Source organism: Rhineura floridana, chromosome 1, assembly GCF_030035675.1.
Source record: "Rhineura floridana isolate rRhiFlo1 chromosome 1, rRhiFlo1.hap2, whole genome shotgun sequence".
NCBI lineage: Eukaryota > Metazoa > Chordata > Lepidosauria > Squamata > Rhineuridae > Rhineura > Rhineura floridana.
This window is the reverse complement of record NC_084480.1, coordinates 159,835,143-159,859,536: the sequence shown is the minus strand read 5'-3', so window position 1 is coordinate 159,859,536 and position 24,394 is coordinate 159,835,143. Positions and strand designations below refer to the sequence as shown.

The following is a 24,394-nucleotide window of genomic DNA, read 5'->3' as shown; positions in this document are numbered from 1 at the left end:
GCTACAGAGGCGAGCAACTTTACCCTCAAAGTGCCTTGCAAACAATTCACAGTGGGCCTCCAAAGGATCTAAAACTCCATTTCCTGGAGTTGATATCAACAGACCCGTGACAATACGAGTGGTTGCGGGCCAGCTCCAGACACTCTTGGATGAAACTGATTATCTGGATCCATTTCAGTCGGGCTTTAGACCCGGTTTTGGCACGGAGACAGCCTTGGTCGCCCTGTACGATGACCTTTGTCGGGAGACAGACAGGGGGAGTGTGACCCTGCTGATCCTTCTTGACCTCTCAGCGGCTTTTGATACCATCGACCATAGTATCCTTCTGGGACGACTCACTCTGGGAGTGGGCGGTACTGCTTGGCAGTGGTTCCGCTCCTACTTGGCAGGCCGTCTCCAGAGGGTAGTGCTTGGGGAGCATTGCTCGGCATCCTGGGACCTCCAGTATGGAGTTCTGCAGGGGTCAGTTCTGTCCCCCATGCTTTTTAATATCTATATGAAGCCGCTGGGTGCGGTCATCAGGAGCTTTGGAGTGCGTTGCCATCAGTATGCTGCTGACACGCAGCTCTATTTCTCCTTTTCATCTTTTTCAGGTGAGTCTGTTGACATGCTGAACCGATGCCTGGCTGCAACACTGGACTGGATGAGAGCTAACAAACTGAGGCTTAATCCAGACAAGACTGAGATGCTGCTGGTGGGTGGTTCTCCTGACCGGATGGCGGATGTTCGACCTGTTCTGGATGGGGTTGCACTCCCCCTGAAAGAGCAGGTTCGTAGCTTGGGAGTCCTTTTAGAACCATCCCTATCACTTGAGGCTCAGGTAGCCTCGGTGGCACGGAATGCTTTTTACCAACTTCGGCTGGTGGCCCAGCTACGCCCCTATCTGGACAGAGAGAACCTCGCTTCAGTAGTTCATGCCCTGGTAACCTCTAAACTAGATTACTGCAATGCGCTGTGCATGGGGCTGAGACGGTTCGGAAACTGCAGCTTGTGCAGAATGCAGCGGCCAGACTGCTAACGGGGACCAGACGGTCCGAACATATAACACCGATTCTGGTCCGCTTGCATTGGCTGCCTATATGTTTCCAGGCCCAGTTCAAAGTGCTGGTTCTAACCTACAAAGCCTTACACGGCACAGGACCACAATACCTGATGGAACGCCTCCCCCGATATGAACCTACCCGTACACTACGCTCTACATCGAAGACCCTCCTCCAGGTGCCTACTCATAGGGAAGCTCGGAGGATGGCAACAAGAAAAAGGGCTTTTTCAGTGGTGGCCCCTGACTTATGGAACAATCTCCCTGAGGAGATACACCTGGCGCCAACACTTCTATCCTTCCGGCGCCAGGTTAAAACTTTCCTCTTTGCCCAGGCATTTTAATATGTTTTAGTATGTGTTGGAATTGTTTATCTCTTAAAAATTTTTTTAATCTTTTTAATGTGTTTTAAATTGTTAATATGTGTTTATTGTATTTTGATGTTAGTCTTGTGAACCGCGCAGAGAGCTTCGACTATGGGGCAGTATATAAGTTTAATAAATAAATTAAATAAATAAATAAATACAAAAAAGCTCCACTGGATGGCTACTTGAGGATGCAATGGAGGCAGTGGGCCTTGTTCGCCGCCCTCATCGCCACATAGTAGGCAATGGGGTAACATCCACACCCCCATCTCCAGACCACCCCTTCCTCCATCTGGAGCAAAAACCAAGTCGACGGTGTGCCCTGCCCTATGCGTCGGACTGGTGACAACTTGAGACAGCCCCATGGTCGTCATGGAAGACATAAAGTCCTGAGCTGGAGCACTAGAGGCAGCCTCAGTGTGGACACTGAAATCACCCAGAACTATTGTTCTGGGCTCCTCCAATACCACAGCCAAGATGGCATCCACCAGCTCAGTCAGAGAAGCTGCTGGGCACCAGGATGGACGGTACACCCGCAGCAACCCTAGTTTACTGTCTCCTTGGCCTGACACTAGGTGGAGGCCCTCACAGCCAGCTCCAAGACAGTGGTTTCCTGGTGACAGAAATGGAAGTTCTGTAGACCACAGCAACTCCCCCCCCCCATCCCTGCAGCCTGTGCTGGTGTTGCACCGAGTATCCAGGTGGGCAAAGCTGGGTCAGATCAACTCCTCTCAGCTCATCTGCCCAGGTCTCTCTAGTGCACACCAAACCGGCACCTTCATCCACAATCAAATCATGGATGGGTGTGGTCTTATTGTGTACCGATCTGGTGTTAAACAACAACACACATAGGCCAGTGGGCACAGCAGATGAGCCACAAGGAACCCATCCATGAGAGGAGTGGCAGCAAGGAACAAGGCGTAGATAGCCCTGCCCTCATCTTCTATGGTAATTCACCACCTCCCCATGGCTATATGTCCCTCTAAGCATGATCACTGAACTTGGGGTTGATCACCCATGTTCCTCCTTCCTAAGACTCCTCCTAGATATGAACCCAACAAGAGCCCACCAACAAAACCTACCCAAGCCAATTATCCCAGTAGGCCTCTGTGAGAATTTGGAACAGTCAGACCCATTCAGTAGTGTTGTCTATGATTAGCAGCATCTCCAGGCTTACAGACAGACGACTTTCCCAGCACTTCCTGCAGATGTTAGGGATTAAACCTGGCACTTTTTGCATGCAAAGCACATGTTCTACCAGAGAGCAATGGTTCTGCTTCGTGGATGTGTGTGCCTGTAGGTTTTTTCACTTGGGTAAAATAGCACCTTCAGAGGGGTCAGGAAAATGTCACGGGGGAAAGGGTGATATTCCCTTCTTCTGTGGTCCCCAATCTGGACCAACGCACCCACCCAGCTGCTTTTTGTAAAAGCAAGAAATATGTTGGGCATTCTAATCATGGAACTCCACTTCCACTTTTAGTGTGACCCATGAACTGACTGGGAATGGGCTGCAGCCAAGAGAACCATTGATGGAAGATGTGCGCTTGCAGCCACCTTGCAAGATAGCATTTGATAACTGGGTTAGAAGACAAATCCTATGGAAGTAGGGTTGCCAGGTTCAGGGCCTGAGACTGATCCTGTATCTTTAGGAGAAGAGAAAGTCAGCCAAGCACAGGTGTTCTTGCAACCCTGTAATGGGCAAAACCACAAGGTGGAATTCTCCCTTCCCTCTGCACAACTTTTAAAGATACAAAAGACCTCTTGGAGGCTGGGCCTGGCAACAAAGAGGTCTTCTGTATCTTTAAAAGTTGGGGAGGGGGAAGGGAGAATTCCACCTTGTGGTTTTTCCCATTACAGTGTCGCAAGACCACCTGCACTTGGCTGACTTTCTCTTCTCCTAAAGATACAGGATCAGTCTCAGGGATTGAACCTGGCAACCCTACATGGAAGAGTCCCAGCTCAATGTTTTGAGGGCCCTTGGGCCCTCTTTGCTGCTGTTGCTGCCCATTCACTTGCAATCTTCCTTTGGGCTGAATCCATACAGCAAGCCGAAAGGAGGTGGTTGCTACTGCAGCTCCTCCTCCTCCCTTTTCTGAACGGGCAGCAGCAGCAGCAGCAGCCAAAGGACCAAAGGCCTCTAGAGATGGGAGGCCCTTGCCAAGGCATGAGCCTCAGCCGAAGTCCAACAGTGCCAGTCCTTAACATGAACCCTGCTGCGGAGGAAAGGCTAAGGGCACTCTGAATATTTAGCCTGCAGGAAAGAAGATTAAGGTTGCTGGTTTAGAAATATTTAAAAGGATTTCAGAAAGAAAAGTGGGAACAGCCATTCCCTATGTGAGCAGCAGCAATAGCCATAAAGCCCAAGAGGTTAGTTTTGGTTCAACATTTATTTATTTATTTATTTATTATCATTATTTTTACCCGGCCCTTTTTCCAAAACTGGAACTCACGGCGGCTTCCAGATAAAAGCACACATATAATTAAAAACATACAAAAGTCTAGATTAAAATCAAATTAAACAATTTACAGTATTAAAACCATTCATACATACAGTTAAAATAATTCAAACTCAGTTTAAAATAATACAATTAGGCAACAGCAATGCATTAAGAACAAACTTCAGAATAAATTTCCTAGAGAAGCTGTTGATCTTCCTTGCTTTTTTCTGGGGTGGGGGGAGGGTTGCCAGTCAAGGCAAGGTTCAACAAACATGTGTTGGATAGCCAACAGCACACCTTAATGGAGTGTTTTAGAACTAGCTCAAGATTTTTGTTCTCACAGCCACACACAAATTTGCAGCAAAGAGAAGTTGTGTGACCTAATCCTATGCATATTTTCTCACTGGTCAGGCTGCAGTCCTAAACCACTTACCTGGGAGTAAGCCTCATTGAAATCAGTGAGACTTCTGAGCAGACGTGTAAAATTGTACTGTTAAGTATGCATGAGATTGCAACCTTAACCTCCAGCTGTCCTCTCCTGCAGCAGACCGCTTCAACTCCTTCCTGGAATCTGGGATTTGAACGGGATGCACCTTGATCAAACAATTCAGTCCAGACCAGCAAATATAGAAATAAAGCTACATACTCACATTCCTTGTCTGCAGCCAGTCTCTGTGCAAGATGGCCTTGAGAGCATTTTGCAGAGACTAGGTACAAATGTTTGACCTTCCTCTGCATGTATGTAGATGTGTGAGTGTGTTTAAAAATTCTTGACCCATTGAAGTCTATAAAATGTGGTCTGAATGGAACAACTATCAGGTGGATCCACAGTTGGCTCCAGAATCGTACTCAAAGAGTGCTTATCAATGGTGCCTTCTCAACCTGGGCAGAAGTAACAAGTGTGGTACCACAGGGGTCGGTCCTGGGCCCAGTGCTCTTCAACATTTTTATGAACAACTTGGATGAGGAGGTACAGAGCATGCTTATTGAATTTGAAGATGATACAAAATTGGGGGGCATAGCTAATACCGCGGAAGACAGAAACAAAATTCAAAGGGACCTTGATAGGCTGGAGCATTGGGCTGAAAACAACAGAATGAAATTCAACAGGGATAAATGCAAAGTTCTACACTTAGGAAAAAGAAACCAAATGCACAGTTATAAGATGGGGGATACTTGGTTCAGCAATACAACATGTGAGAAGGATCTTGGAATTGTCATTGATCACAAGCTGTATATGAGCCAACAGTGTGATGTGGCTGCAAAAAAGGCAAATGCTATATTAGGCTGCATTAACAGAAGTATAGTTTCCAAATCACGTGAAGTATTAGTTCCCCTCTATTCAGCACTGGTTAGGCCTCATCTCGAATACTGCATCCAGTTCTGGTCTCCGCACTTCAAGAAGGATGCAGACAAGCTGGAACAGGTTCAGAGGAGGGCAACAAGGATGATCAGGGAACTGGAAACCAAGCCCTATGAGGAGAGACTGAAAGAACTGGGCATGTTCAGCCTGGAGAAAAGAAGACTGAGGGGAGATATGTTAACACTCTTCAAGTATGTGAAAGGTTGTCACACAGAGGAGGGCCTGAATCTCTTCTCGATCGTCCCAGAGTGCAGGACACGGAATAATGGGCTCAAGCTGCAGGAAGCCAGATTTCAACTGGACATCAAGAAAAACTTCCTAACTGTTAGGGCCATACGACAATGGAATCAATTACCTGGAGAAGTAGTGGGCTCTCCGACACTGGAGGCATTCAAGAGGCAGCTGGACAGCCATCTGTCGGGAATGCTTTGATTTGGATTCCTGCATTGAGCAGGGGGTTGGACTTGATGGCCTTATAGGCCCCTTCCAACTCTACTATTCTATGATTCTCTGAATCAACACACAAGCTGGTTTCAAGGCCACTTCACCCATTATATTTTCCAACATGAAAATGTCTATATGAACACCCTGTAAGTGTTCTCTTCAAATACACTTATATAAACATAGGAAGTTGTTCTATACTTAGACCCCACTCTGACACATGTGATTCATTCACATGAAGCACTCTTCCTATAGAATGGATTTTCCATAGGGTTTGGGATGCCACATTGCATGTTTGGTGGCAAATTACAGCCCATTCCACAGGAGTGTTTTCCCAACTGACGAAAAAGGTTAACCACATGGGCCAGAATTTTGCAATCATGTTTGCATATATGTAAGGGAGAGTGTGAGTGCCAGGATTTGGCATTTTTCACTGCCACAGCTCATTTGATTCCTAGATGGGGAAGCCTTTGTTTAGGGGACCATCTTGCAGCATCTCTAGTTAAAGGAGCTCTAATAGTAGGACTGGGAAAAACCTTGTGACGTTGGAGAGTTGCTGCCAGTCGGAAAAGTGCTGGCAAATGGTCTGAAAAGTGACAGGCAAATGGTCTGACTCAACAAGGGAACGGTATAGAAAATGTCAAAATGCAAAAGGCAGGTAGGAGGGAGGGAGACCTGGCTAATCCAGTGAGAGGAGGAATCGTGTTCTTGTTTGAGGGACATGCTTTCAGGAACTACGGGCCTGCCACTACCAGTTTACTTCTGATGTGTGAAGCTGCAGGGGAAATCTGTGGATGTACTATGTGGTGCATTCTCAGTTGATGAGAGATCATGGTGAGATTTCACATACTTGACTTGTGCTGTGTGTGACCTAATCAGGTGCTCTAGAATCCTTTGGATTCTATGGAAGACCAAGCCGGTGTGTAAAGTAAAGGAAGTTTGAAAACCACTTAGGTAAAGCATTTTAAGAACTGAAAAGCATGTTATGCAAAAGCTGCTCTTCTCTGATGAGATTTGTCTCTTTATTACCGAGCTTGATTTAACCGTCTGGCCAGAGATAGTAAAACAAGTTGATGCTTTTAGCTACCAAAGGGCACTTTGTAGTTGTTAGGCCATTGCATTGCCTTCGTTTTGCTTCTAGCTGGCTAAACAAACATCATCATCTTTTACGCCCTACTCACAGAACTGCTTAGTTCAGGAATGGAGAGTCTGTGGCACTCTAGATGGTTGGACTACCAACAGCTCTATTGTGAGGGACACATAAGAGTTGTAGTCCACAGCATCTGGAGAACCTCTGGGTTGTATTCAATGCAGTACTAAGGTGAATGTTAAGTAAGTGCAAGAATTTCTCCTTGTGAAATGGAACATTCTCCCCCTTTCCTCCCCTGCCCCTATGTACCACTTAAATCTGTTCTGGTTTTCCCCCAACCTGCAGGAGCAGGGGGTGAGGGAGTCCTGTTGTGCTAGCTGCAACACTTGGACTAGCACTGTTACTTTGGTCGAATACCACCCACAGTTTCCCCGCCCCGGCATAATTGATATGCCTTCCTGTTTTCAGCAGTAGCCAGTCTGAACCTCTAATGCTGATATCTTGGTTCATTTGCAGGTCCCACATGCTCCTCTCCTGTTGCTATAAGTTTCTAAGGATGACCTTTTCTTATTCCCCCCCGTCTCTACCTCTCACATAGAACAGGATCCTTCCTTGCAACATGACCACACTCTTCTCTGTTCTTCTTTTCACCACCTCTCCTCCTTCTCTTATCTGTCCATGACCAGCACCTGGCACAGAGGCCAGACCTAGGGTCAGGAAGAGCTGGAGATTAATGAGCTCAAAAGGGGGCCATGAACCCAACTGAAGTCTAGAGGAGAGACTTATATAGTTGCTGCCAGGTCTTCCTCTGCTGGTCATTGCTTGCAGCTCGGTCTTCTACCACCTTCCACGTAGTCCCCTGGCGAGAGAACCACCTAATAGCCAAATGGGCACACCTTAGGAACTCTGGCCTTCCTGCTCGATTCATTGTATCCTTTGCTATTAAGGTCCAGGGGCAATAGGAGAGACCTGGGGATCAAGATAGGGCTTGGGATGGGGCTGAAGGGGTTCCTGGGGTGTCCAGCTGAAGCATCCCTAAGATGAGGTTCTTCAGGCTGCCTTTGGACTCCTGTTGACTGCTCCAGGTCTTCAGTTGGAGTAGGGTTCTCAGCAGGGCTCCTAGCCTCTTCCTCCAAAGAAGACTCTCCAGGGTCTGGGTTGGGCAGGATCTTAGCATTGCTTGCTTGCGATGGTTGCAGGGTACTATTGGCTCTCTCCTTCCTACACACACACATATTTATTTCATATTCTTTTCCTTATTTGAAAATTCATTCTGTGCCTTTTTCCCACCTCCATCCTTTGGTGACTAATATGTGCTTCCCCTTGGTTCTTTCTACTCATTTCTGTCTCGTTCTGAGATGATCGCATTTTTCACATTGTCTCTGATAATATTCCTGTCTTTCTTCCTTTTTGGGAATTTTTACATTCATGTTGACATCCAGCCTGACACCCCCAGATTCTTTCCCACACTACTTCATTTCACCATCTACTGTTGGTCAACTTTTCTCTGCATTATGACACTCTTGATCTTAAGAAAGGAAGGACTCCTCCACACAGTCTTTTTAATGAGTGTTCATCCTGACTTTCTTGCATAAAACTTGCTTGGAGGTTATATGATGTCTGCTGTTTATTGAGCGTTCATCCTGATTTGTTTGTGGGGAGGTTATAGTTCTGCAGAGGTTATACAACTTCTCAAATTGCCAGTTTTTCAAGGAGCCATGATGTAGTAGTAATGGGGGACTTCAATTACCCTGATACCTGTTGGGAGACAAATTCTGCCAAACATGGCCCCTCCAAGAAATTCCTGACTTGTGTTGGAGATAACCTTCTCCCACAGAAATGGAGGAAGTAACAGGATCAGCTATCCTTGACTTGATTCTAACAAACAGAGATGACTTAGTAGCTGAAGTGGTAGTTACGGGAACTCTGGTGGAAAGTGACCATGCTATACTTGAGTCCTTGATTTTAAAGGAAGCAAAAGCTGAGGGTAGCCATATGCGCACCCTGGACTTCAGGAAAGCTGATTTTAATAAATTCAGAACAATGGTAAGTAAGGTTCCATGGCAAGCGACCCTAATGAGAAAAGGAGTCCAAGATCAGTGGGAGTTTCTAAAGAAGGAAATTCTAAAGGCACAATGGCAAACAGTTGTAACAAGGAAAAAAGGGTGAAGATAGCAAAAGAAGCCCATGTGGCTTTGCAAAAAGCTTAAGAGATGATCTGAAAACAAAAAAAAGGACACATACAGGAAGTGGAAGGAAGGCCAGGCCACAAAGGAAGAGAACAGACAGGTAGAATGAATAATAGAATCATAGAATAGTAGAGTTGGAAGGGGCCTATAAGGCCATCAAGTCCAACCCCCTGCTCAATGCAGGAATCCAGATCAAAGCATTGCCGACAGATGGCTGTCCAGCTGTCTCTTGAATGGAATTGCAGGGATGGCATCAGGAATAATAAAGGTGAGAATGAGCTGAGGTTAGCAAGAGATGCCAAAAGAAACAAAAAAGCTTTCTTCTGGTACATTCATAGTAAAAGACATACAATGCCAAAATGATAACAGATGACAAAGGCAGAAGTGCTCAATTCCTACTTTGTCTCCTCCAAGGTTCTGTGACCCTCCTGGCAAACCTGAAGTTGAGGGGGCAGGATTGCATCTTGAGATTAATAGACAAATGGTCAAGGAATACCTAATCACTTTGAACGAGTTCAAATCTCCAAGGCCCAATGAACTGCATCCTAGAGTATTGAAGGAACTGGCTGAAGAATTCTTAGAACCACTGTCTATTATCTTTGCAAAATTGTGGAGGATGAGTGACGTGTCAGATGTCTGGAGGAGGGCTAATGTTGTCCCTATCTTCAAAAAGGGTAAAAAGGAGCAACCTGTGAATTACAGACCGGTCAGCCTGACACCAATCCCTGGGAAAATTCTGGAGCAGATAATAAAGCAGTCAGTCTGGAAGGTGCTTGAAAACAATGTAGTGATTACTAGAAGCCAACATGGATTTATCAAGAACAAATCCTGCCAGACTAATCTCATTTTTTGTTCAAGTAATCTTTCTGGTAGATTGTGGGAATGCTGTGGACATAATATATCTCGACTTCAGCAAAGCTTTTGACAATGTGCCCCATGATATTTTGATTAGCAAGATAGCTAAATGTGGGCTGGATCAAACAACTATCAGATGGATCCACAGTTGGCTACAGAATCATACTCAAAGAGTGGTTCCTTCTCAAACTGAGGGGAGGTAACGACTGGGGTACTGCAGGGCTTGGTCCAGTGCTCTTCAACATTTGTAACAATGACTTGGATGAGGAGGTGTAGGGAATGCTTATCAAATTTGCAGATGATACAAAATTGGGAGGGATAGCTAATACCCTGGAGGACAAAAACAAAATTCAAAGGGATCTTGATAGGCTGGAGCATTGAGCTGAAAACAACAGAATGAAATTTAACAGGGATAAGTGCAAAGTTCTACACCTAGGAAAAAGAAACCAAATGCACAGTTATAACATGGGGGATCTTGGGATTGTTGTTCATCACAAGCTGAATATGAGCCAGCAGTGTGATGTGGCTGCAGAAAAGGCAAATGCTATTTAAGGCTGCAAACAAAAGTATAGTTTCCAAATCGTATGAAGTATTGATTCCCCTCTATTCGGCAATGGTTAGGCCTCATTTTGAGTACTGCATCTAGTTCTGGACACCACACTTTAGATGCAGACAAACTGGAATGGGTTCAGAGGAGGGCAATGAAGATGATCAGGAGACCAGAAACAAAGCCCTATGAGGAGAGACTGAAAGAACTGGGCATGTTTAGCCTTGAGAAGACTGAGTGGAAATATGATCACATTTTTCGAGTACTTGAAAGGTTGTTACACTGAGGAGGGCCAGGATCTTTTCTCGATCATCCCATAGTGCAGGAAGCCAGAAGCTACACTCACCATATGCTCAGAGGCACATGTTACCAAATTCTTCCAAGCTACACAGGAAGTGGATTGGACTGTGAAAGACCAACCCAAATTGTGTTTGCATTTTGACAAATGTATAGGGCAGTACAATATCTCAGAGAGGAGGTCAGGTCTCCTGCTCCCCTGGTGCATTCACTATATCTGCTCAATTTCTCTGCTTTTTAAAGTTTGATAGAAATATCTGTGGGCTATAGGTAAGTTCTTAAACCCCAATCTTTTTTGCCTATTAGTGAATTATCTATAGATATCTAGGTGTAACCTTTCATTCAAGACACTCGTGAAAAGTCTAAACAAAAAATGCCATTGTGGATGCTCAGAGAAGCGCAAAGACACTCCTAACTTTTTTTTACACCAAAGGTAGTCATTATATTCCTGCAGCCATCCAAGTTTTTGTCGCCAAGGTTATAGCCCAGATGTTGTATGGCTACCAGCTATGTGGGTTTGATGATTTTACTCCCATTGAGGTCGTACAAACTAAATTTATAAGAACAATATTAGGAACCCCAACATGTGTACCTAATAGAATTTTGCGGTTGGAGGTGGGCCAAATCTCTGTAGAGGCACACACAGTGATATATAAAATAAGCTTGGCTAAAGCTGATGTTTTTTCCAGTGGGATTAGCTCCTTTGACACTGACTGATCCTTTTCATTCTAGATGGAAGAGGACATTGTCTGCGAAATTGCTGAATTTGGGTTTTTCTACTGCCGCTATTATAGCACTAGGTTATGCTAAAGCTAAAATTGCTGTCTCCCAGCAAATCATGGACATTGATCTACAAAATCATTTGAGCTTGCTGCACTTCACTCTAATTATGGAGATTATATGAGAATGTTTACAACAACAAATCATATGACAAATTTGTCAATCCCCAAGTACAGAAAACCTTTCATGCTTGCTAGGCTCAGTGTTTTACCTTCTGCTCTTTTAGAAGGCAGATTTAACAAGGTTCCAGTTCAAGAGCGTTTATGCCCCTGTGACACGGGAGATGTGGAAACTGTTGCTATGTGCTGCTGTGTTGTCCTTTTTATCGGGACTCCTGACTTGATCTTATCACCCCAATTCTCCAAAAAATCCCAGGGAGGTCTGATGCATTTTGTTTAGAATATTTACTCTCAGATTGGAACCCGTGGGTCACATACCACGTGGCAAGATTTTGTGCATCAGCACACCCTGTTGGAGGGTGATGATGGGGGGGAAAAATAGCTAACCTTTTGGGGCCTTTTTGCCCGTTGGGGTATTTATTCAATACCATTAAAGCTATATTATATTATATTGCAGCTGTTTCTTTCTTTCTCTGTATAATGTTGATATGTTTTTAGTTTTTTAACATTTTATAAGGCTGGTCTTTGACAGTAATAAATTATTGATTGATTCATTCATTCATTCATTGCCAACATCATAGTCAAAACCAGTGCTATCTTATGGATATCATGGGTGTCGTCAGAAAAAGCGTGTGTAGGGCCAAATGTGGATATTATTTCCGCAAACCATCTGACTCTAGTGGATTTGAGCAGAGCAGTACACCCAGTCTCTGTTCCTGCATCTCCACCCTCCGCACATTCATCTACTTGCAGGTATTGCTGAGACTCAATGGAGGACTCTACCCGCCTGGTCTATTGTATTGTGGCTGGCAGCTTTGTGGCCTTCCAATTCTTCTTCTCGGCTGTCAGCCCCCAGTTATCCTTGTCGCTGAGCCCTAGCTACTCCACCCTTCCATCAGTCAAGCAGAATGAATGGAATTCCAGGTACAGTATCTACGGTGTGGGGGGACAGGGGAGAGTCTTGTAGCTCTTTCATGTTCTTAGCCAGTTCAGTGGAAGAACTCCTTTAGCATCTGGCAAGCCTTGGAGCATTGCTTGCTTTGCAAGAAAGATGTGTGTGTGTGCGTGTGTGCGTGCATGCATGTGTGCCCCCCCACAAGAGAGACAGAGGATCTGCATGACACAGGCACTGCAATTGTGGGGTAACCCTTGCATATCCTCCTCCCTAGATGCGTGTCCACACTCCATGCAATGATAGTCGGACTCTTCTGCCTCTACATCCTTTGGTTTGATGATGTTGTAAATGCCAACCCTATCTGGTAAGGAGGAAAGACCTGCTTGGCTTCCACACACACTTCCTAGGGCAATTTGCCTGTCCAGGTTGTGTTTGCAGCTTCCTCAGCCTGCTCTCCAGCAAGAAGAGAGCAGAGGAAAAACTGGTGCATGTGAGCTTGATGGGACGTTCTGGGAAGCCATGAAGGGCTTTTTTGTGCTGGGAAAGAATAGCCCCTTGTATTCCTAGGGATTTAGGATTATAGGGGTGAGTGGATGGAAAGGAGGACAGCTTCTGGGCCAGGGCTGAAAGAGGTGTTTATGTTCCTGCCCAAGCCATATGTGTGTTTTGGACCATTTCTGAAATGTTATTGCAACAGAGAATTAAAAAACAACATCTAGGAATGGGGAACCTATGACTCTCCAGTTGTTGCTGGACTCCAACTCCCTGCAGTCCCTACCAGCATGGCAAATGGTCTGGGATGATGGGAGGTATAGCTCAACAGCATCTAGAGGACAAGATGTTCCCCATCTTGCTTAATCATTTGTCGCCACTACTGTAAACCAAACATGTAAAATACAAAGGCACTGCAAAAGAAGGAATTCCTGAAAATGTTTCACAGTGATGGAAGAAAGCAAGCAAGGAGTTCACATGTTTTTATAAGCAGATCATATGAAAGACTGCTGGTCTGGATACACCTTCAGCTGACTGCAGCAGAGTATCATATTTTATGCAGCCTCTCTGAGTGAGTCAGAGAGGTCTTCTCTAAAGAAGAAATGGGTGTCTAAATTAGGTGGGATAGAGTCATCTCCCAGAATCAGACCCTCACATCATTTCCCTACTGTTTCAACCTTGCAGGGGAGACCCTTGGCTCGTCAAGCTGAATATAGCTGTCACCTGTGGCTACTTGCTCTATGGTAAGTAGCATCCTCCCCCCCCTCCCGGTTTCAGTGGGCAGGGAAGAAGGACTGAAGGCAGCTTTGTTAGACCCCTACTCTGGGTCTGGTCTCGTAATGGATCTCTCACACTGGCCCCAGCACAGGTCTCTCACGATCCCACTACTAGGTGCCACCACCTGACACTCTGTAATGCAATACTGCCCTGAGACTGTGCCTTAGTCTCCTCCACAGATTGCTACATAGCGTCTGGGTGCACTTACAGGCCACAATCCCCCTGTATCTTTCTGCCTTTCAAGACTACAGCCCTGGGTTGCTTTGGATACCTGCTGCTATTACACTATCCCTTTACCCCTGCCACTATTGATACTGTTCCCAGCTTTGGTATTTGCTCTGCCCACCCTTCAGGTCTGTAATATCCCAGCCAAGGATCAGGCGTGTTGTTAAACCAAAACTATTTATTTATTAACACAAGGAATAAACAAGATTACTTTAAGTTCAGTCAACATGCGTGTGGTTACAGGCAGGTTTTCGCTTTATATATCTTAGTCCTAAAACCTGCCTCATTACCCACCTAAACACAAATCTACCCTTACAAAACCGACACTTACCATAATTACTGTACAACATTTACAGGGCCATCACAAGCCTCTTGGGACTGCTGCCACTAAAGGTTATCTGGGGAGATTTCCCCTTCTGCTTGCCATCATCGTGATTTGCCTTTCTCCTTCTTGCCCGGCTCCCGTCAGATGCCACTGGGGATATCTCACCCCGACTCAAGACCCATTAAAGTGAATGGGAAATGTGCTCTTGTGCTGAGACATTCCCAGTGGATTGGGCCCCACAGGATCAACCTAAAATAAAACACACACAGTCTTCCAGGCACTTGTGACTCCTCCCCACTTCCCTTTTCATGGTGAGGTAGGCATTTGGGCTACTCGGAAGAAAGAAAGCTTTGCAACTGGGGTTTTGTAGGAAAACTGTATAGAAACACTGGTCTGTGATATCTGCTGCCCTGTCTCCTTGTTTTATGTTTCTTATTTTATTGTTATGCTGTTTACTGCTTTTATTTATTGAGGTGGTGGATGTTAGCAGTATTTTTGCCATAAGTCACTTTGAGCAGCTTTTAGCTGGGAAAGTGGGGTAAATGGTGCCTAATTAATGAAAATATACACAATTGCTTATGAAGTGCAGCAAAACTTTTGTTTTGCTGCCAGTGGATGAATTTTGTCCAGCAAACAGAGAGCTGGACTTAGTTCTGGGAGAGGTGGATTTGAAGCCCTGCTTCTTCTTGCAGCCTTTAGCAAGTCACTTTCCCTCATCTCTGTTACTGACTGGTAAAGTATTTGTTTAGTTACTGCCTTCCCAAGGTGACATACAGGTGGTTCCCAGGTGATTTCCCATCCAGGGACTGAATGTTGGCCTTATGTGCCTTGGACAGTACCCTAGGAATCGCACTGGCCCACGTTTCAGGGGTGATGTTTTGTCCAGCAAACAGAGAGCTGGACTTAGTTCTGGGAGAGGTGGATTTGAAGCCCTGCTTCTTCTTGCAGCCTTTAGCAAGTCACTTTCCCTCATCTCTGTTACTGACTGGTAAAGTATTTGTTTAGTTACTGCCTTCCCAAGGTGACATACAGGTGGTTCCCAGGTGATCTCCCATCCAGGGACTGAATGTTGGCCTTATGTGCCTTGGACAGTACCCTAGGAATCGCACTGGCCCACGTTTCAGGGGTGATGTTGTGTGACCCTATTAACACAAAAAATAATCATGTAGCACATGGGGATGCTTGAGCAATTCAGTTTCTCTTCACTTTCCTCCAGGCATTTCTCCCTCTCCTACTAGGAAGGAAAGGGTGGCTGAAGTATTTGATTTAAGGGCAGTAGCCCTTTGCATTTGGGGAATTGTCAAAAGGGCAAGGGCAGATCAGGTTTCCTTCTCAACTCCCACCTGCCAGACCGAAAGGCACTGCTAGGGCATCTTTCATTTGCCTTCCTGGGTCTGAGGGACAAGCACATCTATGTTTGTGAATGTGGGGTGCAGTGTGTGTGTGAGAGAGAGAGAGAGGGAGAGAGAGAGAGAGAAGGTGTATATGTGTAGTGGTAGGGGGGATGAGGATATGTGTCCGGTATTCTCAACATTGCCCATCAAACAGGGCCTTTCCTCAGAATTCCCTATTAGGGCATGAGTAAAGGTTTTTTTTCCCCAGGTAGTTTCCAGGGGATCCTTGTTCTCCCAGGAATTTGCTTTGGGAATTCATTTCCCTTCAGGGACTTCTGCAGATTTTTCTTCTCATTCTTGGCTGGGAACTACTAGTCACCCAATGGACATTCCCAGCTGCATTCTAAACTTGCTCTCCGTCACCATGGAATTCTGAGGTTTGTTTCAATTAGCCATGCCCAGAATTCACTTGACCATTTCCACAAGTTGATGACAATATTTGTCACCAAATGGAAACTGTTTTCAGTGTGTGTGTGTGAGTGCCAGTGCAAGTTTTGCCACAGTGCTTTCTTTTCTGTACTTTTTTGTAGTTTCATTTATCCTGTGATCTACAATCTACAATTCCTACGAGTATCTAAACATCCTTTAGCAAGACTATTATTTATTTATTTAAATATTTATTTATTTATTTATTTAAAATAGTGATTAACTTCCCTTAATCTATACAGATATCCAGTGCTTTTTTTCATAAAAAAATGAGGTACTGGTACTCATATACTGAAAGCGCAGCAAAAAAAGAAAGGAAGTGCCAGTACTCTGTGCCAGTGAGTACTACCACAAAAAAACCCCTTCAGATATTAGGGCAGGTATTTTGATCCATCTGTCATTGTAAGTGTGTGGACAGGGGGAGGCAGTGTATCTCCCTCAGAAGATCCTGATCGCATCCTGAAGACACCTTCTGTGTTGAGAGAAGGGGAAATGCAATGGAAATATAGAGCCCCTCCCTATTCTAAAAGGTAAGGTCCCACCTCATCACCACAGACTGCTTCCTTCACTGATGCTATAGCTGTTGGCAGAGACAAAGGTGGGCTAGACCTGCTTCTCCCGACCTGGTCTTCCAGTGTGGTCATTTTGATGGAGAAGCTGAGGGTAGGGAGTTGACTAAACTATCTAAACATCCAGTAACACTTTTTAAACTAAATTTGGATAGAGACATTTGGTGGATGCAATGGGGATGGGTTTGTTAGCCCAGCTTTTTGCCAAGATAATGTTTATGGAGTTCTGACAGGCTCCATTTCCCCCAGGATTTGTGGGATTTCATGTTCAGATTTTGTTAATATCATTAAAGAAAGAGTGAAGCCACAGGGAAATTGTGGTTCAGGGTGAAATAGGCCTATAGGATTGAGGGGAACAGAGTGGGGAGCATGCAACGGTCTGGGAGTTGTGCAGAATGAAGAAATCTCATACCAAATACTGGAATCTACATACAGCTATTCATTGTCCTGGAAGAATGCTGAGATTATTAAAAAATCTAGGATGTGATGGTGACTATATAGGTTTCTAGATTTCCTTAGCAGAAAGTGTGTGTGTGTGTGTGTGTGTGCGCGTGCAAGAGAGCGAGAGAGATGTTTTTGTATGCAGAGAATTGGTTGTAGTGTTGAACACTGCTTAGGTGATGTTGGGACACTGCCAACACTCTCCTGTGCCTTTAGCAGCAGACAGACATAAAGACACGAGCAGGTTTTTTCTACCCCATTATCTCTTTGTCAGAAAAAAACTTCACCTGCTAAATCTCTGCCTGTAAGAAGGCTGTTAAAAGAACAGGGGTAGGGGGAAAAGGAGGCAATCCAACTCTGCTATGAGCCTTACTTGAACCCTGTTTCCTGCCTGCTCATCTCCCAGTAAACCCTCCTTGTGTATGTGTGTGTTGTGTTCTGAATTCTAGATCTGTTGCTGCTAGTGCGCTACTGGAGGACATTGGGAGATTCCCTTTTCGTTTGCCACCACTTGGCGGCGCTATACGCTTATGGATACGTGTTGGTTAGTCCAGAGTTCTTCAGCTGTTGGGAAGGAGGGAGGGGAGAGACTTTTCTTTATACTTCATTTGTTTTCTTTTTAAAAAACAGAAAAACCACCCACACTTCCTCAAACACTCTGCTTCACCCTGCTCTTCTACAGCTGTCAATGCAACATCACCTAAACCACAGAAACTGGCTCTGATCAAAGCAAAAGAGAACAAGATCTGAAATTAGGACCAACAAGAATAATGGGAATCAGCACAGCACAGATTAAACATTTTCCCTCTCCCCTCCCAACAATCAGGGTGGGTGAGAAATATAACTTCCATATGCAAGAGAATTCCTGATTTACTTTTCATGTTTGTTTGCTCAGAAGTAAGTCTCATCAAGTCAAATGGCATTTACTTCCCAGTCAGTGGGTTTAAGATTGCAACCTGAAAAGGTGCTGTGTGGAAATGAAATATAAAGGCAGTCCCTGCCGGCACGTTCATAGTCTTGAACAGGGATGGGGAACCCCTGGCCATCCAGATGTTGCTGAACTACATCTCCCATAAGCCCTGAGTACTGGCCATGCTGGTTGAGGCTGATGGGTCCAACAACATCTGGAGGGCCATAATTTCCTCATCCCTGGTTGAGAAAGAACAAGACACATCAGGAAGTGAGAATGGAATAGTGGAATTTGAAAAGCACAATGAGAATGTGGGCTTCTATGTGACGCTTACTTGGAACCAACTCCCATTAATTCATCAGAATTTACTCCCAAGTAAATGTGCATAGAAAGAGGCTGTGTTGTAGTCCTGTGCTGTCATACTTGGAAGCAAGTCCCACTGAATGAAGCAGCTTGTGTTATTAATATAAGGGTTTGGAGGGTGGGCAGTCCCAAGGACCATTTTTCCTATGTTAATAGCACTTCAGCCCACATCTGAGGATTCCCACTACTGGTTTCCTTACCCTTTGTGGCTCTGTTTCTTTCCTGAAAGCATTAACTCTTGAATCCCCTGTGGTCATTTTCCTATGTACAGACACAGCCCAGCCTGCTCCTTCATAACTTTTGGGGTCAGCTAGAGCAAGAATCCTCCTGCCAGACCTCTTTTTGTCTTGAATATTTCAGGGGTGAAAATTGAGTAAAAGAAAAATATTGGGGAAACCTCTTTGTTCAGCACAGGTTTGACAGGGTCCTGTGGGAAGGAAGGACATTAACGTGGTCTCAAACAATTCAAGATGGAAAAGCCCAGCTCCAAAGGTATGAGTGGCAGCACTGAGTCTGGCTGTGTCTGGCTGGTATGCTGCTCTCTAACACTCTTTCTGCTTTGCTTCCTTGGTGGGAGAAGGGGAGGTCAGGGCACTCTGCTCAGTACCTTAGAGGTGCCTGAATCTTCTGCCACTGAAAAGAACATGACCTATAATAGCATTGGCTTCGGAGCTGGGAGACCAGCAACTCAGGGCTTCTCCTTCTGTCCCTATAGAGCCGTGGGGTGTTGCCCTACTTCGCCAACTTCCGTCTCCTCTCGGAGCTCTCCACACCCTTTGTGAACCTGCGGTGAGTTTACTGATGGAGCAAGGCAAAGGTTTATAGGTTCAGGAGTTTGCTCACAAACCTATGACATCCTGTTGATATGTAGGCCCGCCCTGTCCTTATTATAGCGAAGGACAGGTTTGTTGAAAGCTGCAATCCTCCATGCCTCCACACCACAAGAGCCACAGGACAGCCCCTCACTTCCACAGCCAACACCTGAAGCTCTTTGGACATTCTTTGAATAGTGGTGGCTGCCACTGAAGAAACCTCATCCCATATCCCTTAAAGTCTCTATATCATCAAGCTTTCATTCTGTAGCTATGAGGACTGGAAGCTTGATACATTTTTTAAATGCAATGTGAGAATCTCTGGCTTCCACATTAGTCATTATAGTCTTTGAATTGCTGTTGGATCTCAGCCATGGAGACTTCCTGGAGGCCTTGCTTTAAGTGGGCCTATATTCCACCACCCAATGGAGCTTAGGGATGTAAAGGGCATACTCCTGAATTCATGACTCTGACCCCCATTCAAACCTAATTTGTCAAGATCCTGCTGAGAAAAGGGCTGTGTCACTCTTTATCTGGGGGAACTGATTTAATATCTCTATACGTTACTGAAAGTATGGAAACTCATACTGCTCTAGAGATCTGGAATAATAATCATGTGGGTGACTCTGGTGGTGTTGCCTTATTCAAGGAAGTGCAGTGAGAGAGTCTTCCAAGGCAACCTCCCGGGTGCAGTTTTAGACATTTATGCATACTACTTTTGCATTGCCTCAGGTGGTTCCTAGATGCAGCTGGTTGGCCACGCTCTTCCTGGCTCGTCTTGGCCAATGGCTTTGCCATGATGGTGGTGTTCTTTGTGGTGCGTATTGCTGTCATCCCCAGCTATTATGCCCAAGTGTATTCCTGGCATGGAAGTCCTGAGTATGAGCGTCTGGGCCTGGGTGTACAGCTGGCCTGGATTGGGCCCAGCATGGCCTTAGAAGTGCTCAATATGGTCTGGATGTATCGCATCACTCGTGGCTTCTACCGAGCCTTCTACCGGTCCAAAGCCCACAAGGCAGCATGAGGAGAGAGAACACAGAGATCCTAGTTCCTGTTGGATAATGCTGGGCACCCCCTTCTAATTCACTTAGAAGCCAGTAGTCATAGGAACTGCTCCTGACCATCCCCTTAGACCAGGCAGATAGCTTCGCATCCACACAACTGGAGCATTTGCTTTTCATTCCATCGTCTTTGCCATCCTCACCAGAATCAGCAACTGGAGGGCAACTTCTATCCCAGTTCCAGAGGTGGACTCTCTGCGGCATCTGACATGGTTGAAGACGCACAATTCTAACAGTGGCTGGGTGTGTCCAGCATAAGAATATCCTTTGCTCACGTGGGTGGGTGTGGGATGATCAGAGATACAGCTGGATTGGCAGCGCCTGGCTCTGCTCAGGGCTTGTTTAGGGCAGCTAGAATGGGGCTAAATAGGTGGCACTCTTGGCTGAAGCGTCATGCCCTGTTTCAGCTGAAAGTTCATCAGTTTGAAGAAAAAAATGGGCACCTTTACCTCCAGGGTAGAGGGGCCTAGCTCCATGAGAGGGATTCTTGAGAAGAGGGGAAATGGGAACCATGTTCCCGTGACTGTCATTTTGCCCAAGGGCTGCTGGGTCTTTTATAGGAGCATGTTGGAAGACTGAAAGATGGTGGATGCATGGGGGAGGAAACTATGTCAGTTGGAGGAGTGTCAGGATTCTAGGACAGAAGCTTGGATGGCAAGTGGTAAATGTGGAGGAGAGTGTGGCAAAGAGTGTTTCCACTCTGATGAGTCAAGTTGGGGCTCGACATCCCATTGGTGAATTTCCTTCATCCCAGGGTCCTCAAAACACTGTCCCAGAAGAACTACTTAAGTCAAGAAAACAAGAGGTCGTCTGTAACTTAACTTGGACAGGACCAGGACGTTCTTGACCATTTTCAGTCTGTTCTGACAACTCAAAAGTAAAGTGGTGGAGCAGGGGCCAAACAGAACTAACTGTTCAAATCAAGCTGTCAAGTTGCAGGGGAAATGGATCCAAGGGGCACAGTTGCCTTTTACAATAACTGTCCAGACAGGTGTTAGTGGTCATTCTGGATCCAGGCATCTCTCCTCGATATAACACCCCTCTTATAGGAAAATTGCATCATTCTAGCACTCTATCACAATATTCTATTGCTCAGAGAATGCCGTTCCCCTTGCTCATAGCTTATATACCAATTCTAATATTGAGCACAATGGTGTGAATTATGGTGTCCTCAAAGTCATGGTCATCCTCATGCAATTTCCTGAAATTGGTTAGTATGTTTTATTTTAAAAATATTCTTCAGAGTCTGAGCATTCACTCAGTGAAACATGCCCTTGAAAGTAAGTGTTACGTGTGGCACGTATGTACGTGACCTTCCTTCTCCTGCTTTTGCCTCACGTTTTCACATCTTACAACATAGTCCCTTGAATCCTTTGTTCTTCACCTCTCCAGCACGGCTATGCACTATTCTCTTGCTCTGTAAGAAGAGGCAGACATCAGCTGTTTCCTGCAGTAAGGCTACACCTCTTTCAATATGCAGGGATGGGATACCATAGCACTGATATTAGATCAGGACTGGCACAGAGGCTTTACTAGGAGATTCCAGATTCTGCTAATAATTGGAGTACAGTAGCAAATTTGACACTGAATTCCAACACTGGAAGAACTACAATGAACTAGGTACAGAACTTGCAGCAATCCAGAGGGTGCTAATAGCCTAGGAACTCCCTGGTATTGTGGAAAGCGCTTGCACACACTGAAGCCTCCTGGTGCGGATGTGGCCTAATGAAGTGATTGTATCACATTGTATGCCATGGCCAGTACTGATTAGCTTGCAACAGAAAAGAACACCAATTAAAGTTAACCAGCCTTTCCCAATTTGGAACCTTCCAGATGGTTTAGCCTACAATTCCCATCAGCCCCAGCCAGCATGGCCATGGGGATTGTGGGAGTTGTAGTACAAAACATCTGCCAGGCACCAAGTAGGGGAAAGGCTGCTTTAACATCAACATAAACCAGCATAAACCTGGCAAGTCTAAACAAAACAATGTACTGTTCGCACAGTAGTGACTACGGACACAACTAGACATGGCTAGATCTCCCACTGTTTTTAGAATTTTTATAGGAGCAGTGGGCATGGGAGGTGTCTCCTGTATGTTATTTTCTGTGGGGCAAATAGGACCTGGGGAAGGGGTTAATTGGAAAAACAATCTGGGGGAACCGTTAGAAATATTTTAAATGTGCAAGAATTTCCCATTTGCTGCTAAAATTTTGAATCCACATCCACATTTTGTGTGTGAAATGTTACCTCACAGTCCAAATTTGAGTGCTTTAGGGAGCAATTTGGTGTTTCCTTGTAGAGTGATTGATGGGATTTTGTGGACCACCCTGTCCATAGTCAGAAAGGGGAATTCATAATCACCTATGGAAAGCTCTGCTAGTGTGGCTTGTTCTGAAAGCAGTGGGGATCAAAATGGGACATCCTGGGTGCACGCCAGGGATAGATTGGGAGATTCTGTGGATCTACTGGATACAGAACACCCTTGTTCCACAGAGATACACCTGGAATGAAAAGGAAACTATGCCAGCCATTTACTCTCCTACTGGAAGGGCGGGGGGAGGAACAGCAAGAAGAAAAGTGGGGACACCTTCTGCCCTGGCCAGCACCAGCTTGGCAGCTCCTCTTCTACAGACTGCCTCTCTCCCTTGCCTGCATAGGATTGCCATGCATAGCTGCCATTTGACCTAAATACTCTTACTCATGAGTAGTAAGGACTGCACTGTTAAACTGCTCTCAAATATGAAACTAACATGTTGGCTGTCAAATACTAAATACCATTGCATGACAACTGTCAGATACCATCAAATAGAAATAGAAAACATTGAAATCAAACATAGGATATACATTTCAACTCTACTTAGAAATTAGGTTCCATGAGATAGGGCTGCTTTTATTCATAACATTCCCTCCTCCTCCCGGTTCAAAGATTTGAACTAGCATTTCTCTCTTCTAACTAGAATGCAAGAAATAAAAACTCCCCCCCCCAAAAAAAACCCTCATTGTGCATCAAATGTTTGCACTGATGCATGGCAAACTGTGACAGTAGGCCCCAGCTGTGGAGATCAGGCATTGTGATTATTTGCATGTGCTCCTCTCCAGGATGAGCGATGTGGGAAAAGGTCACTAGGAGGTGGGAAATACATGTGTGCCGTCCATTCCTCTGTGGTTACTTACACTTTTGAAGGCGTTCCTGCATAGTGAAATAAAGATGCAACTGTCGGAATGGCACCGGTAGGTTTCAGTGTGGCTTTATATATCTCTTTCACCATAAAGACCCAACTACAGAAGAACAGTATCCTGATGATACCAGTAAAAAGGTGTCAAAAGTTTCAGGAGGGTTTAGCATGCAGTTTTGTCAGTTTCTCTGCACAGACGCTATTCTTGTCCCTGATGCTGATTATTCCCGTCTCTGCACGTACACATGTGTATAATTATCATGTACACACACTGTAGCAACTCGCATGGGAAGAGATGAAAATGCTGGGTCAGGCTGAGAGAAGAAACTGTAGGTAGATATTTAACCCTCTGCCTCTCTGAAGGCAATACAGCAGGACGCCAATATGCTCCCTGCTCCACCACCACATTTCCTCCCTTCTTATCCTGCAGTCCCTTCTTTAGATTTGTGCAAATCCCCTGGAGCCAGCTTCCCTGTGAGTCCTTTTCCTGCCAGCCCAGGGAGGTAGCAATGGAGGGATTTCTTTTGCTTTGCTGTACTATAATAATGTGATTTGAGTTGTGTAAAATGTGTTGCTTGGTTGTCTTCATAACAGCCACGTGAGGAAGGCCACTATTCCCCTTTTTACATATTTGGGAGGAAGCAGGAAGGAAATTTAACTAATTAATAAATAAATGCAGATTGCAAACTAAGGCAGAGAAAGAAGCCTAGCCAAGACTGCTGATGCATAACTGACTGACTAGGTGAGCTGTGGATGCATTCAGCTCCCAGGCCCACTGCACCCCACAGGTGAACATTTCACTTTCATTTAATGTAATCTCATGTTCTAATATCAGATTGTCAAATGTGGTTTGGGATTATGTATCTCCCCAACATGCTGATCTTAACATAGACAGTAGATCACCAGAGCAGAGAGAATTATTCCATCAATAAGGCTAAAAATGCACTAGGAAATTTACCTGTGCAAAACCAACTGAAATGGAGCCTCCATTAACTTCAGCAGGG

General features: G+C 45.2%; 1 protein-coding gene across 3 annotated transcripts in view; it reads left to right on the top strand.

The window, feature by feature from the left end:
* Positions 1 to 24,394, top strand: part of CNN1 (calponin 1) — a 121,150-nt gene that overhangs the window by 5,340 nt on the left and 91,416 nt on the right. The window contains exons 1-7 of one of the 3 annotated variants that reach the window (XM_061582134.1): positions 3,518 to 3,771; positions 12,277 to 12,447; positions 12,693 to 12,782; positions 13,595 to 13,653; positions 17,517 to 17,611; positions 19,056 to 19,129; positions 19,885 to 20,452. In XM_061582134.1, the coding sequence (XP_061438118.1) occupies positions 12,293 to 12,447; positions 12,693 to 12,782; positions 13,595 to 13,653; positions 17,517 to 17,611; positions 19,056 to 19,129; positions 19,885 to 20,176 (765 nt within the window). In that variant the 5' untranslated portion in view covers positions 3,518 to 3,771; positions 12,277 to 12,292 and the 3' untranslated portion in view covers positions 20,177 to 20,452. Of the gene's footprint in view, positions 1 to 3,517; positions 3,772 to 12,276; positions 12,448 to 12,692; positions 12,783 to 13,594; positions 13,654 to 17,516; positions 17,612 to 19,055; positions 19,130 to 19,884; positions 20,453 to 24,394 lie in introns of those variants that run through there. The other 2 variants (XM_061582123.1, XM_061582112.1) reach the window with 2 other exon arrangements.